Source organism: Anomaloglossus baeobatrachus, chromosome 5, assembly GCF_048569485.1.
Source record: "Anomaloglossus baeobatrachus isolate aAnoBae1 chromosome 5, aAnoBae1.hap1, whole genome shotgun sequence".
Lineage (NCBI taxonomy): Eukaryota > Metazoa > Chordata > Amphibia > Anura > Aromobatidae > Anomaloglossus > Anomaloglossus baeobatrachus.
In genome coordinates this window covers 9,087,530-9,102,614 of record NC_134357.1, presented here as the reverse complement: position 1 = coordinate 9,102,614, position 15,085 = coordinate 9,087,530, and the positions used below count along the sequence as shown (strand labels likewise).

The window sequence follows — 15,085 nt, the reverse complement described above, 5'->3', positions numbered from 1 at the left end:
GTAATGCAGGAAATGTATCTTCTTTGGCCGTTTAGTCAAACTGGAGCCCATCACAGCCTGGACAGACAATAAAAGAATTAATTGTCCCTTTCCTGAGCTTCGTTACAAATTAACACTAAAGGCCCCATTCATTATTGCTTTTGTTTACTTTTTGTTTTTACTTTCAGTTTTTTTTGTTTTGCACCAGATTTTTCTTTAAGTTTCACCTATTTTGAGGTCTATTTTCCTCTTATTCGTTTGTCTTTTCCTCCTCGTTGTTGTTGCGTTTTTTGTAATTTAGCTGTTTGTGGTGAGTTATTTGTGGCTTTTTAAAAAAAGTCATGAAATTGTTGAGCAAATCTTCTCCCGTTATGTGATTATTTTATATACTAGAAAATGTTGTGCCAAGGTTACAGTTATGTGCAACATTTTAACAGATTGTGCAACTTTTTGCTTTAAAAAATAGCAAAGGAGGTAAAAGTCCAAAGTAAAGTGCAATTTCGATTTTGCATAAAATTCATGAACCATTTTTGAGGAAAAGAACATGAAAAATTGCAACAAATATTACAAGAAAAAAAGAGAAGTAACTTAAAACCCCCCAAAAATAATGAGCAGAAAAAAAGGTTTACCTACGAATAAGGACATGTTTTTAACCTCCTGTCCGAAACGCGTAAGGATATTAGGATACCCCTTTCCCCCCTTTTGCGGTTTTCATATTTTTAACTTATCGTATATGTCTTAATAAATTTTTGATTTTTATATAAAATAATTTTTGGTGCTGGATTCCATTTTTCCCTGCCCCCTTCCTCCCCTCATTGACTTACCAAAAATAATGAACCTGCCTCAATATGTCCATTAGCTTTAGCCAGGAGTGAGGATGACTTGGGTGATGGAAGCAGCAAATCTGGGAACCAACAGCAAATTGTCTGTACTAGGGGAGCAGCAGGGGCCGCAGGGGAGACTAGGTACTTCCTGCAAGGAGAGTTGGGTACAATTTTGATACATTTGCCCCATTTTTCTGGACAGATACATTGTTGCATTCATGCCTTTTTCTATTTAGTTTTTGGTGTTTTTCACTTTTTTTTCATTTGTTCTCCTTATTCTTCTTTTCATTTGCATCTTTTCTAAATACTATATATATTTATATATATGTTTATCTGCTGTTTTTTGTGTTTGTCATCGTGGCGGGGTCTCTAGGTGTTTTTTTTACTTATTCATCAATTGCAACTTTTTAAATTTCCCCCCATATTTTTGTAAAAATGATTTTAGATATACCTGATTTTTTTTTTCACAAATTTTGCAACTTTTTAGTGGAATTTTCAAGTTTAAACTAAAGAAAAGAGAATAGGGAAATTTTAGTTCTGCACGAAACATGCGCCATTTAGAAGAATTGGAAGCAAAAACGGTCAGGAACTACCACAAGGAAAGAAAATAAAAGCTAATCATGAATCAGGGCAGTGACTTTTATTTTCCGCACTTTATTCATTATTTAATTTGCGTTACTTTTACTTTGGACTTTTTTGCTGTTGTTCGGCACGATGAGCGCAGTTTCCCTTTTCCAGATGAGTCCGTCCAATAAATTGTTTGCAAGTTTTTAAATATCACAACATTTTTTGCACAAGAGGAACGTACGGTAATCCAAGGGTGGAATCTAAAATCTAATTTTTATTTTTGCATCAATAAAGTAAAAAGATTAAAAAAAAGTGACTGATTTTGCACAAAATTCATCATCCCGCATGTGATATTTTGAAGAATTTTGTACAAAAACCAACAATGAAGACCACAAGACAAAAAACAAAGGTCACCTAAAAAATAGATAAATCGGGAAATAATGAATGGGGGTCTTTGTTGTTTGTGCTTCCGGGGTGAAGACTGATGGGGTCGGGATCTGTAGCAGAATAGGAAGAAGATGGGGAAATATTTACCTGGAACATCGTATAAAACTGAGAGAAGCGACACAAAGTATTGTGATAATAATAATATTGTGACTCCTGATCTATTGACATCTTTAAGTTGGAAAGCTGGGCGACAACCAATATGGCCACTACTCACTCAGCTTTCCCAGACTCCTCAGTCTTACCCTCCGTGCTCATATTACAACTGTCAAATATTATTTTTTTCCATGTTTTTAAAAGCTAAATGTTTACTGCACCCAACTTTTCCAGAAACAGGAAATCTCTGATTGTGGGGAAATGATCTTTAATGTTGGCACTTTAATACTCCATCTTTTTTTGTCGAACTGTTTGTATTAAATGTGATTTCTTCTTGTGTCTCCGCAGTCTAATAAAGTGCCAGTAGTACAACACCCTCATCATGTCCACCCTCTCACACCGCTTATCACCTACAGTAATGAGCACTTTACCCCTGGGAACCCCCCACCGCACTTACAGGCCGATGTGGACCCCAAAACAGGTACGTTCTCCTCTGTGTGACCAGATTCACCCTGTAATTTGCTTTAATGCTATTTGGATCTCCCCCCATACATCCCTTCACCACTTTTAGAGGGTCTTCCGAAGGGGCTCGGATATTTGGGCATTTTACTGGCCGTTTTCTACTGTGACCAGATTCACCCTGTAATTTGCTATAATGCTATTTGGGTCTCCCCATACATCCCTTTACCACTTTTAGAGGGTCTTCCGGAGGGGCTCGGATATTTGGGCATTTTACTGGCCGTTTTTTACTGTGACCAGATTCACCCTGTAATTTGCTATAATGCTATTTGGGTCTCCCCATACATCCCTTTACCACTTTTAGAGGATCTTCCGGAGGGGCTCGGATATTTGGGCATTTTACTGGCCACTTTCTTCCTGCATGATTCCGGTGCACCCATCACTGGGTCCTTCGCCTTCCATGATCATGTGACAGGATATGAGACATTGTTACTTTTTCTCCTTTATTTTGAAACATTCTTTCCTGTGTTATGTTCCGTCTTAAAGGCGCAGGCACAGAGGGAATTCAGCAGGTGTAACGTGTTCTCCTCCCTCTCTCCGTTCATGTCTCGGCTCGAGAGTTTTACAAATGATGTTTTTAGCGGCGGATTCGAGCGTCCACCTGTCTTTTGTGCTGGCGGTGATCATTTATTTATGATTTTTAGCCGTCTCCTCCTTCCTCCCTGTTTTACATCTCTTCTCCCCGCAGCTGTGTCTGTTTTATTCATTCATTATCGCGAACGGCAGAGAAATGACCTCACAGGGAAAAGTGTAAGAGCAGGTTGTAGCCGATCATTAGGACATGGAGGACTCCGGGACATTTGCCCACTGCTCCACCTGTAGAAGAGCGGTTTAGTGCATTTGCCATAAGGAAAGGATTTTGCTGAAAGTGAAGACTAATCCTGAATCTCTACAGAAAACAATCGCTGAAGTAGTAATCCCTCCAACACGATGTGGACGAGTTCGAGGCATATTCCAATGCAACACAATCTCCAAAACTTTCCTGATAACATCTAAGAGACTGATATTTCGGCGATTGTCTGAGACTACGACTTCCAGGACATTCTGGGGTTACTAGTTCTTCAGTAGCAGGCCCTGATTGAATCCATTCATGAGACTCTTTGGACGATCCTATGCGCCTAATAGACACGGGTCATGGTGGACGGAGGATGGTAACATCAGAGCTGTCTGTCCTGGCTGCAAAAACCCGGCACTATGGGGCCCATTTTAGTTTTTTTTTTTAGCTTATACATGACTTTTACTATTAGATTTCTTCTTCTTTCTTTACATATTCTGTTTCTATTTGTCAGTTTCTAATTCTTGGTTTCATTTTCCTTGTTGTTAATTCTGTTTTTTTATCTCTCCAGGAATCCCTCGGCCTCCTCACCCTCCAGACATATCACCCTATTACCCTTTATCACCGGGCACCGTAGGACAGATCCCCCATCCGCTAGGATGGTTAGTACCACAGTAAGCAGTTCCAGTGTTTTTACCATTTTTTTTTATTATTTTACATTTCAATGTAAAGTGAATCTGATGAATGAAGTATCCTAAGTCACCTTAAAGAAGACCTGCCGCCAGGTCAAAAATGGGCAGTTTTTGCTTTCTTATTTTATTACTGCTGCTCTCCTGAATTTTCTGGTTGTTTTTTTTTCTTTAAATCGGCCATATGGATCCAGAGATACAACCATTTTATTAGTGATGTTTGTTAATATCTTTAGTAAGCAGGTGTGGCCAGTGGGATCCTCAGGGGCGTGTCTCCACACTGCATACTTGCTCTATGAGCCACACCCCTTTGTCAATAGCACTGAGTAAACAGCTCATACCTCAGGAACTATACGGTGGATTTTAAAAAAACGAAAAGCAGAAAATTCAGGAGACCAACAGGAATAAAATAAGAGCAAAAGCAGCCCACTTTTCACCTGGTAACAGGTTTTCTTTAATGTAGGTGGGGGGGTCTCTATATGTGGTACTGTCCCCTCATATCCAATAAAAGCAGTATAATGGCAATCTTGGGAATTGCCTGCATAGTTTTTGGGCACTCAATCTTTGATAAACCCCCTGTGTCCTGAACATGCAGAGTTTGGGGTGGGGGAGGGCTCAATCTGTGATGAAGCCCCTGTGTCCTGAACATGCAGAGTTTTTGGGGGGCTCAATCTGTGATGAACCCACTGAGTCCTGAACATGCAAAGTTTTTGGGGGGATCAATCTGTGTTGAACCCCCCTGTGTACTGAACATGCAGAAATTTTGGGGGGCTCAATCTGTGATGAACCAACCTGTGTCCTGAACATGCAGAGTTTTTGGGGGGCTCAATCTGTGATTTATATTACTTATTGGGTACAGCCTCCCACTATCTGAGCACAATGGATCTATCGCATATTTACTTTATGGGGTTCTGACACTCCATTTTTTATGAATATCAAAGACCTGCAGATCTTTTTGTATTTTGTGGAGCCTTTCCTCGTGTTTCTGATGGAATAAATAAAAGTGTAGAGAGAACAAGTTGCAAAAATGTGACAATAAAGTAAGTCTCCCCTCCCCCGCCCGCTCCTCGCAGTCATTACGCAGTCTCTGTCTTCTTGCGGTTAAGGGACCAATAATTTATTCAGAAACGACTGAGTCTTTCTCAAGATCTCCCCCAGTGCAGGTTGTTGTAATCATTAATTATTGTAACGAGCGGTGACTGGCGATTGGTTGCCCACAATAGTATTTGGGGACTTTCCCCCGGTAAATCTTGTCAAGTCTCATTAATGTGACAAAAGGCTACAAATTAAGATCTGTTAATTTAATGTTTTCTCACCAAGATCTAAATAGCGGAAGGGACCCGGCGCGCCGCTAGACGCCTTTGATTCCCTGCACTTTATTTTGGTATAAATTTCCATTCATTATTATTTTCTTTGCATGCGTAGCCCTCAATTAGTGTGATGGCTCCATTAAAGAAGCAAAGGCTTCGCCTTTAATTATCACAACAAAACACCTCGTTCCAGCCCGGAGAGAGGCCCTATATTGACATAAGCTGAGGTTAGAAAATTTAATTAGCCGCCCGTATCAAATTTATGGCATTCATATTGTCGGCTTTGATCTGCGCCGAACAATCCCCAAGATTTTTGTCTTGATTAGATGAGAATGCTGGAATGTAATTTATTTATTTTCACCTATTATACTCAATTTCTCCACTTTTTCTTTTCCCCCCTTTCAAGGCAAGGTCAGCCGGTGTACCCGATCACAACCGGGGGCTTCCGACATCCCTACCCCACCGCACTCACCGTCAATGCTTCCATGTCAAGGTGAGCGCTCAATAGCCGCAAACATAAAATCTGGGACAGGTCATAGGGCAAAAGCACAGAAACCAAATGGGGACCCAATATATCGGCCCATATTGGTGATTGTTTACATAACTAAGAACTTAAAAATATAGAAAGATAGATAGATAATAGATATGTAATAGACAGATGATAGATAGATAATAAATAGATGATAGATAGATAATGGATAATAGATATATAATAGATAGATAATAGATGATAGGTAGATAATAGATAGATAGATAATAGAGGGATAGATAGATAATAGATAGATAATAGATATATAATAGATAGATAGATAATAGATAGATAATAGATATATAATAGATAGATAATAGATAGATGATAGATAATAGATAGATAGATGATAGATAATAGATAGATAATAGATAATAGATAGATAATAGATAATACATAGAAAATAGATGATAGATAATAGATAGATAATAGATCGATAATAGATAAATAGATAATAGATAGATAATAGATCATGTTCTATATTATCTGTATTTTGTTGTATATTTCATATATTGTATATTTTATAATGATGGTACTTACATTGGGCATATATATGTATAATTATCAGTATTTCTTGTAGATTTCATATTGTATATTCTATACTTACGGTATTTACATTGGACATATATATGTATATATTATCTGTATTTTATTGTATCTATATTATATTATGTATCCTTATTCTATATATGACACAGTCCAGACTCTGTATATATCACGTTATCCGCTGTTATGTATTTTCCTCTGTGTTATTCTATATATGACTCAGATCAGATACTGTATATTTGGGTACGGTTCCACTTGCGTATGACTAGCGCGAGTCTCACATCGGTATCACCCGGCACAGCCGCACACTCTCTGACAGGAGCTGGTCGGCTGCATATATTTCTATGCAGCTGAGACCCTCCTGTCCGGAGAGCAGCAGGCCGTGCCGAGTGATACCAATGTGACACTTGCACGAGTCATACGCAAGTGGGAACCATACCCTATCATGTATTATCGTCTCCCGCTGACGCTTTGTAACAACAGTGACACCTTCAGGTTGAAACATGAATTACTCTCTCTAGTTGTCAGGTCGCGCATACTATTTCCATTTGTTTTTTTCTGATTTCAGTAGCAGCAAAATGAAAAAAGTTGTAAAATAATTTCAGTCAAAGTCACTGCAGTTTCCCCACATTTGTGGATATTGGGATGTGATTTAGTCTTGGAGTTTGTATATAGCAGTATTTATCCTTGTCATAGAGATACATGGTTTGAGAAAGGTCTGCACTTTTTAACTGAAACGCGTCACACTGTATCATATATTGTTGAAAATAGAGTAAACAAAACAAAGAAAGAAGCAAGTCTGATTGAGTGAGTGCCGATCTTTATGCTGTCATAGACCATGTGAGAATGCGTTTGATGTGAGCATCGCACCCTTGTCCTGTGCAGTCACTATGGTGGGTTATTAACGGTCTGCTGCGTTGTGAGCGTTGTGCCCTTGTCCTGTGCAGTCACTATGGTGGGTTATTAACGGTCTGCTGCGTTGTGAGCGTTGTGCCCTTGTCCTGTGCAGTCACTATGGTGGGTTATTAACGGTCTGCTGCGTTGTGAGCGTTGTGCCCTTGTCCTGTGTAGTCACTATGGTGGGTTATTAACGGTCTGCTGCGTTGTGAGCGTTGTGCCCTTGTCCTGTGCAGTCACTATGGTGGGTTATTAACGGTCTGCTGCGTTGTGAGCGTTGTGCCCTTGTCCTGTGTAGTCACTATGGTGGGTTATTAACGGTCTGCTGCGTTGTGAGCGTTGTGCCCTTGTCCTGTGCAGTCACTATGGTGGGTTATTAACGGTCTGCTGCGTTGTGAGCGTTGTGCCCTTGTCCTGTGCAGTCACTATGGTGGGTTATTATCGGTCTGCTACTGTAACGCCTGCCTGGATCAAGAGACTCAGATGGACAGGCTAGAGGGAAGCCACTCACCAAGCAGGACCCCCAGAACCCTGAAAACCTTTAACCCCTATACAGGGATTTGGAATTACACAGGGCCCTGGAGATCACTACCTGTGGAGGGCTGCAGTCCGATGAGAGTCGTCGTCAGGCAGGGTCAAACCAGGAATAGCAGAACAGGGACAGAATCGGCAGACAAGGACGTAATCAGAAAACGTAGCGGAGGTCAAATCCGGATCGGGCAGCGAGGTACAGAAACAGCAGGCAGAAGGGTAGTCAGAAAACACGCAGAAGTCAGCACACAGGAATCACCAAACAGAATAGGGCGGATCAGGAGCCAGGAAATCAGAACTATCTCTAGCAGAGGTGAGCAGACAGGAGGGGAATAAGAAGGGTGTGGTGTCTTCCCATTGGCTGTAGCTGAATGCTGGCAACTTCAGCTGGAAGACACAACGCCACCCACAGTCAGCCAGTGGTACTGCAGATCCCAAGATAACCCAGCCCAGTGGATGATCGGAGCCTGCACCCACCGGTGCCGCTAGCATCGACTCCTCTCCCATCACCAGCACCATCCACGGCAGGAACACAGCGTCGCCTGGCGATCGGAGCAGAAGTCGCTGGAGCGGACTCCGGTGGTGACGTAACAGCTACGTTGTGAGAGTCACGCCCTCGTCCTGTACAGTCACTATCGTGGGTTATCGGTCTGCTGCGTTGTGAGCGTTGCGCTCTCGTCCTCTGCAGTCACTATGGTGGGTTCTTATCCTTCTGCTGCGTTGTGAGCGTTGCGCTCTCATCCTGTGCAGTCACTATGGTGGGTTATTATATTGGTCTGCTGCATTGTGAGCGCCGCACTCTTGTCCTGTGCAGTCACTCTGGTGGGTTATTATCGGTCTGTTGCGTTGTGAGCGTTGCACTCTCGTCCTGTGCAGTCACTATGGTGGGTTATTATATTGGTCTGCTGCATTGTGAGCGCCGCACTCTTGTCCTGTGCAGTCACTATGGTGGGTTATTATCGGTCTGTTGCGTTGTGAGCGTTGCGCTCTCGTCCTGTGCAGTCACTATGGTGGGTTATTATGTCGGTCTGCTGCATTGTGAGCGCCGCACTCTTGTCCTATGCAGTCACTATGGTGGGTTATTATCGGTCTGTTGCATTGTGAGCATTGCGCTCTTGTCCTGTGCAGTCACTATGGTGGGTTATTATATCAGTCTGCTGTGTTGTGAGCGTCGTGCCCTCGTCCTGTGCAGTCACTATGGTGGGTTATTATCGGTCTGCTGCGTCGTTAGCGTCGCCTCCTTCTCGTCCTGTGCAGTCACTATGGTGGGTTTTGATCGGTCTGCTGCGTTATGAGCGTCGCGCCCTAGTCCTGTGCAGTCACTATGGTGGCTTATTACATCGGTCTGCTGCGTCGTGAGCGTCGCCTCCTCCTCGTCCTGCAGTCACTATGGTGGGTTATTATCGGTCTGCTGCGTCGTTAGCGTCGCCTCCTCCTCGTCCTGTGCAGTCACTATGGTGGGTTTTGATCGGTCTGCTGCGTTATGAGCGTCGCGCCCTAGTCCTGTGCAGTCACTATGGTGGCTTATTACATCGGTCTGCTGCGTCGTGAGCGTCGCCTCCTCCTCGTCCTGCAGTCACTATGGTGGGTTATTATCGGCCTGTTATTTAGTGAACGTTCTCGGACTTGTGGTGCCGGCTGGTGATCGATATTCCTCCGAGAATTTTGTTGCATGTTTAAGGAAAGAAAAAATCATCATGGGCTTGTTCACATGTAGCAGTTTTCATACATTTTATCAAGCAGAAAAATGCCGCAAAATTTATTAGATTTTTGAAAAATGTTTTTTATCATAAACCCTTAAAGAATCCTATGATTTCTGCTGCAGTTTTCTGGCCGCTACCTCCATTCATCATGTGGGAAAAAAATGCATGAAAAATGCTTCATGTGAAGGGAGTCTGACTGTTGTGAGGGACCTCCATGTGTGGAGACTGTACACATTGTGATGTAGTGTCTGATACAATGTGACGACGCAGTTTACCGGATCGTTCTGCCCGGACTACAAGTCGCACACATCCCGGGAGACAGGGAATCATGATATTAAGATTTCTATGTATGGGTGTCGGGGTAATTAGTGAAGCTGTTTTATGAGGTTTTTCGTGGTCACTGATTGCGGTTGCGTTATATTGTCACACACGACCGTCAATCATGTGACCAGCGTGCGCCATTGTTCGAGATACATTAGTAAAGGAGCGGATTACAACGGTTGTAAAAAATATCCACGGTTCACACGATTCCCAGAAAAGTCTCGGTATCTTAGAGGATGTCTGTGAGAATTACCAGAACCCGTAATTATAATCTATGATCATAAAAAACCCGAAATATAATTTAATGCCAAAAACACCCCGGAATGATCCGTATAGAAGAGCGCCCAGGTAGTAGGATCTATAACTAATCATAGAATCATAGAGTGGTAGAGTTGGAAGAGACCTCAAGGGCCATCTGGTCCAACCCCCTGCGAGTGCAGGCTTTCCTAAATCATACCAGCTATATGTTGATCCAGTTTCCGCTGGAAGATTTCCATTTATGGAGAGCTCTCTACCTCCCGTGTTAGCCTGTTCTACTCCCTGACTGCCCTCACTGCCTCCCGTGGTAGCCTGTTCCACTCCCTGATTGCCATCACTACCTCCCGTGGTAGCCTGTTCCACTCCCTGACTGCCCTCACTGCCTCCCGTGGTAGCCTGTTCCACTCTCTGACTGCCCTCACTGCCTCCCTTGGTAGCCTGTTCCACTCCCTGACTGCCCTCACTGCCTCCCGTGGTAGCCTGTTCCACTCCCTGACTGCCCTCACTGCCTCCCGTGGTAGCCTGTTCCATTCCCTGACTGCCCTCGCTGTCAGAAAGTTTTTCCTAATGTCTAATCTGAATCTCCTTCCTTTTAGTTTCATCCCATTGCTTTTGTACTTCCTTGTGCTAATGAGAATAGGGTAGTTCTCTCTGCTCTGTGTCTTCCTTTCAGATATTTGTAGACCGCTATTAAGTCTTCTCTCAGCCTTCTCTTTTTCAAACTAAACATCCCTAGTTCTTTTAGCCATTCTTCATATGACATGGTTTGCAGACTTTCTACCATCTTGGTTGCTCTTCTCTGGACTTGCGCCAATATATTCAATGCTTGTCTTGATACATCCCAGAATTTTGTTGGTCTTTTTAGCTGCAGCACCGCATTGTTGGGTCATGTTGAATCTGGGATCCACTATTCTGCCCAATTTTAGGAGATTAGATTGGTCTGAATAATCCTGTAATCCCGTATCACTGACAGACCTGCTCATCATCGTCCCCATACATGTCCTCATTCTTGTCTTGACCCTCATCCTTGTCCTCACCTTCATTCTCATCCTCGTCCTCATCCTTGTCCTCATCTTCGTCATCACACAATAAAACCTTCTCTCTGTTAGACCAGATTTGTGTGTTGCAGACAAGATCATCGTGTTTCCAGTTCATCAGATCAGTTTTCTGGTTGATGGGACAGATTTCAATCAGATCTAATAGCAATTTTCATCCGATTGGGGAGAAATTGGTCAAATATCTGCACTTGTAATTGTGCCTTGTGGCCCCTGATCTCTTGGGCCCCTGTGCGGCCGCACAGGTTGCACCAATAATATATCTGCCCTTTATCTCTTGGGCCCCTGTGTGGCTGCACAGGTTGCATCAATGATATGTCCGCACTTTGTGGCGCCTGATTTATTGGGCCCCTGTGCGGCCGCACAGGTTGCACCAATGGTATGTCCACCCCTGATCTCTCGGGCCCCTGTGCGGCCACACAGGTTACACCAATGATATGTCTGCCCTTTATATCTTGGGCCCCCGCAGCCGCACAGGTTGCACCAATGGTATGTCCACCCCTGATCTCTCGGGCCCCTGCAGCCGCACAGGTTGCACCAATGATATGTCTGCCCTTTATATCTTGGGCCCCCGCAGCCGCACAGGTTGCACCAATGGTATGTCCACCCCTGATCTCTCGGGCCCCTGCAGCTGCACAGGTTGCACCAATGATATGTCTGCCCTTTATCTCTTGGGCCCCCGCAGCCGCACAGGTTGCACCAATGATATGCCTGCCCTTTATCTCTTGGGCCCCTGCAGCCGCACAGGTTGCACCAATGATATGTCTGCTCTTTATCTCTTGGGCCCCCGCATCCACAAAGGTTCCACGAATGATATGTCCGCCCCTGTAAAAAAATCTATAGAAATGAATCTATAGATAAGTGAATGTATTGTGCTGGAGGCACTCTGGTGAGGAAAAGGGCCCCTGATCCTGACTTGGGGCCCCAGAGACGGTGTTTTATATTGTCGCCTCTGCCTATAAATCTGGCCTCTATGTGTAATGGATGGATGTGTGCCTCCGCCGGGTTCGTAGATGTCGTTCTGCCGGCAGCCGGCGGGTTAATACTTGGAGCAGAGGTATGCTGCCGGCAGGATTATTATTAGCGAGCCGGACACCTTGGGATTCTTTTTTTTTTCTCCTCCTTTTTGGGCTTCCATCCAAACTTGGCAGAATGAAAGGTGTCTAGTTAAAAAGAGTATACAGCAAATTAAATAGATTATTGTGGTAATGGGCTGACACAAGTACAGGTCCATTAGACGGATGACAGTTATGGGAATGCCGGCGCTGCACCCTGTTCTGTCGTAGCCTTTGATATTCATTCAATGCAGCGCCAGGGCCAGGGATTCTCAGAATTAAGTGAAGGGTCATTATACTTTAAACACCGTGGAGAAACCTAGATTGGCAATTAAACAGCACTTGCTGACACTCGCCGGTGCCACCCGGTGACCCCCTTTCGATTGAGATGTTGGAGCTTGGGGCCCTCAGCATGTTAAATTGGTGAAAGGCACTTCTCCTGACGAGGGCATCTCTCAAACCGTCTGGCTTCAAAGAGAAGCCACATCATGTATAAACCATAAAGTGGGCGCAACGGGCTGGCGAAAAAAAGAATCCCAGGCAGGAATAGATGAAATGTGCAAGGAGATAATGATAAATTCAATGCAAGCGAAGGCAGAACGGCTGCAGCCCATAAAGAGATGCATCCCACTGCTTATGCATGAAATGGAGACGACGAGATGACACGCGCCCGGGAGAAGCGTGTCAACAGCGGCTCCGAGAAAGACGACAGAAGCCCCTGAGACAAGAGGAACAAAAAAAATTAGTCGTCCCTAATAAGTCGTCTCATCATTATCTCCTGGCTCCGAGCCATGAAAGGAGACGGGCGTCTAATGAGATGGGGGTTCCAGGGCGTTTTGTGGGCACCGTCTCACCTTGGAGACGAGGAAACAATGTAACGTGCTCCTAATTTCCATGTAGCCAAATGCACCTTTTGTCTGATCGTGCAGGAATGTAGCAGCTCGTTACGTGTTACAAAGCGGAAGCAAGAAGGGCGGCGACGATAGGACGGGCTCGAAATGTGTGGGGTCCCCAGCGTCCAGTATATGGGGGTCCTGGGGTTACATAACGAGGGGTCACACTGAGGACTGGAGATACGAGTCCGTCTATATCCTACAGTGATGGCCCAGCGTGTTCTCCGTCCTCCATGTTGAATAGTGCTCATGCTAATCTCTAACGAGCCGACTGTTCCTTGAAGCTTCTATTACTCTGAAATGAACAGATCTGCGGCTTTCTTTGATGCTGCGGCTTTCTTTGATGCCGCTGCATCGTCTCTTGCGCCAGTCTCACAGTCCGCTATAGCAACATCTAGAAGTGCGGCTTCTTAGCGCATCTTTGGTGCTTTCTGGCGCCAGGGTCGGTCATCTGCTCCACTTTACGCCTTCATTACCCACACCCCTTCTTCTGACGCCCCACTGAACTTTTGTAAGAAGTGGGGGAACAACTTTGCACAGAAATTTGCGCTTTTTTCATCCAGTTTTCTGACCCTTGTGTTGTTATTCTGCATTTTTTTTAGTCTCTGTTTCTTTTCTGTTAATGTGGTCATAAAAAAACTAATAAAATCTGCTCCCTAAGGCCCTGTGCACACAGAGGTGTTTGAGAGGAAACGTCTTCAGGAAACGCTCTTACATCGGATTTTTGGGGGAGTTTCTGTCTCCTGTAGTTCTTTTGCAGAGATCTGGAAGAGTTTTTTCAGACTTTTCTGCAGCGTCTTTTGATTGGACAGTGGAGCGTTTTCCTTCCTTCCTTCGTTTCCTCGTTGTGTCCTGCGCTTTCTTCTTCCCCAAGAGACGGTTTCACAATCTGAAGTCGAAGAAAAATGCTAAAATACAAACAGCAAAATGGTTTTATCATAGAAATTAATGAGAGAGTCTGTGAAGCAATTTTTCAGGTTTTTTTTGCATTAAATACGCAAACTTTTTTATGCATTTTTGCTTGGTTTTTTTCATGTGTTATTACCTTTTTCCATTCCTGTGAATGGGTGAAAAATGCAGCAAAAACGCTGAAGGAATCGATGTGCTGCAGATTAGAAAAAACACTTTGGTGGTTAATATCCGAAAAAATAATCAGGAGATTAGAGAAATCGTATTCACTTCAGATGCCAGGGTCGTAAACTCACCTTGAGCTGAATCTTCTCACAGCTGAGGTTTTGTTACAATTGTATCCAGTCCACACATCCTGCGCTCCAGACTGATACATTGTACAAAAATGACAGCAGAGAGATTTTGGATCAGGTTTCCCTAGATTGCAAGATATTGTAGAACAAACTCAGATTAAAAACTATTGGACATCTGTTACCATTCACTGACAGCAAGCAGAGATCTTGGAATGGTGAGGAAAGAAACCATAAGGTCCCGATTCATCAAAGCCGGTGTTGTTCTCGCGGGTTTTGATGAGACGTGCAGTGTCGCCTCCGTGCACCTTGCCATAAACGTCACCCACATTTTTGGTGCAAGGAACGCTGCTGTTCGTCATGAATTACATGAGTGGGGGCTTTACGCCTCCGCCGCGCCCCGTCATATCCCACCATTTTAGCAGAAGGAGGTACTGGTGTGAAAATGCCAAAGATTGCGCCAACAAATTACAACTTCTCAAAGCAGTTTACACTGGAATTCTGGCAAAATTGCTTTGGTGAATCTGGGCCAAAGTCTACAAGAAAGTGGCGGAAAACTAGACCACTATACACCACGTCGTGGACCGGTGACTACACCCCCCAGTGTCCGAAAAGTGTCTGCATAATGAGAGATGTAGTCCTGGAAATGTGAATGATTGCCTATAGGAGATATAGAGCCCTGGGGGTCTTGTGATTGGACACTTGTAGTAGCCGGCCCATTCATTGTGATGGAAATAATAGGTATGATTATTCCTCCCCCTGCCGCCTCCTGTGAAGGAGAAACCCCATGGAGAACCCTAGTGACCCGCCAGTGCCCTAATACAAGTAAGATGGGGGCCACAGTTGGTGTCGGGGCCCCTGCAGTGCTGCCCTTTATCAGTGCCCTCATTTCTAT

The 15,085-nt window shown here is 44.1% G+C and overlaps 1 protein-coding gene across 42 annotated transcripts in view; it reads left to right on the top strand.

Moving 5' to 3' along the window:
* The window catches only part of TCF7L2 (transcription factor 7 like 2), a 278,623-nt gene that overhangs the window by 239,227 nt on the left and 24,311 nt on the right, over window positions 1–15,085 (top strand). For 35 of the 42 annotated variants that reach the window (XM_075348171.1, XM_075348170.1, XM_075348178.1 and 32 more), the window contains 3 exons: window positions 2,259–2,391; window positions 3,776–3,878; window positions 5,610–5,696. In XM_075348171.1, coding sequence (XP_075204286.1) covers window positions 2,259–2,391; window positions 3,776–3,878; window positions 5,610–5,696 — 323 coding nt within the window. The remainder of the gene's footprint in view (window positions 1–2,258; window positions 2,392–3,775; window positions 3,879–5,609; window positions 5,697–15,085) is intronic. The other 7 variants (XM_075348166.1, XM_075348169.1, XM_075348206.1 and 4 more) reach the window with 1 other exon arrangement.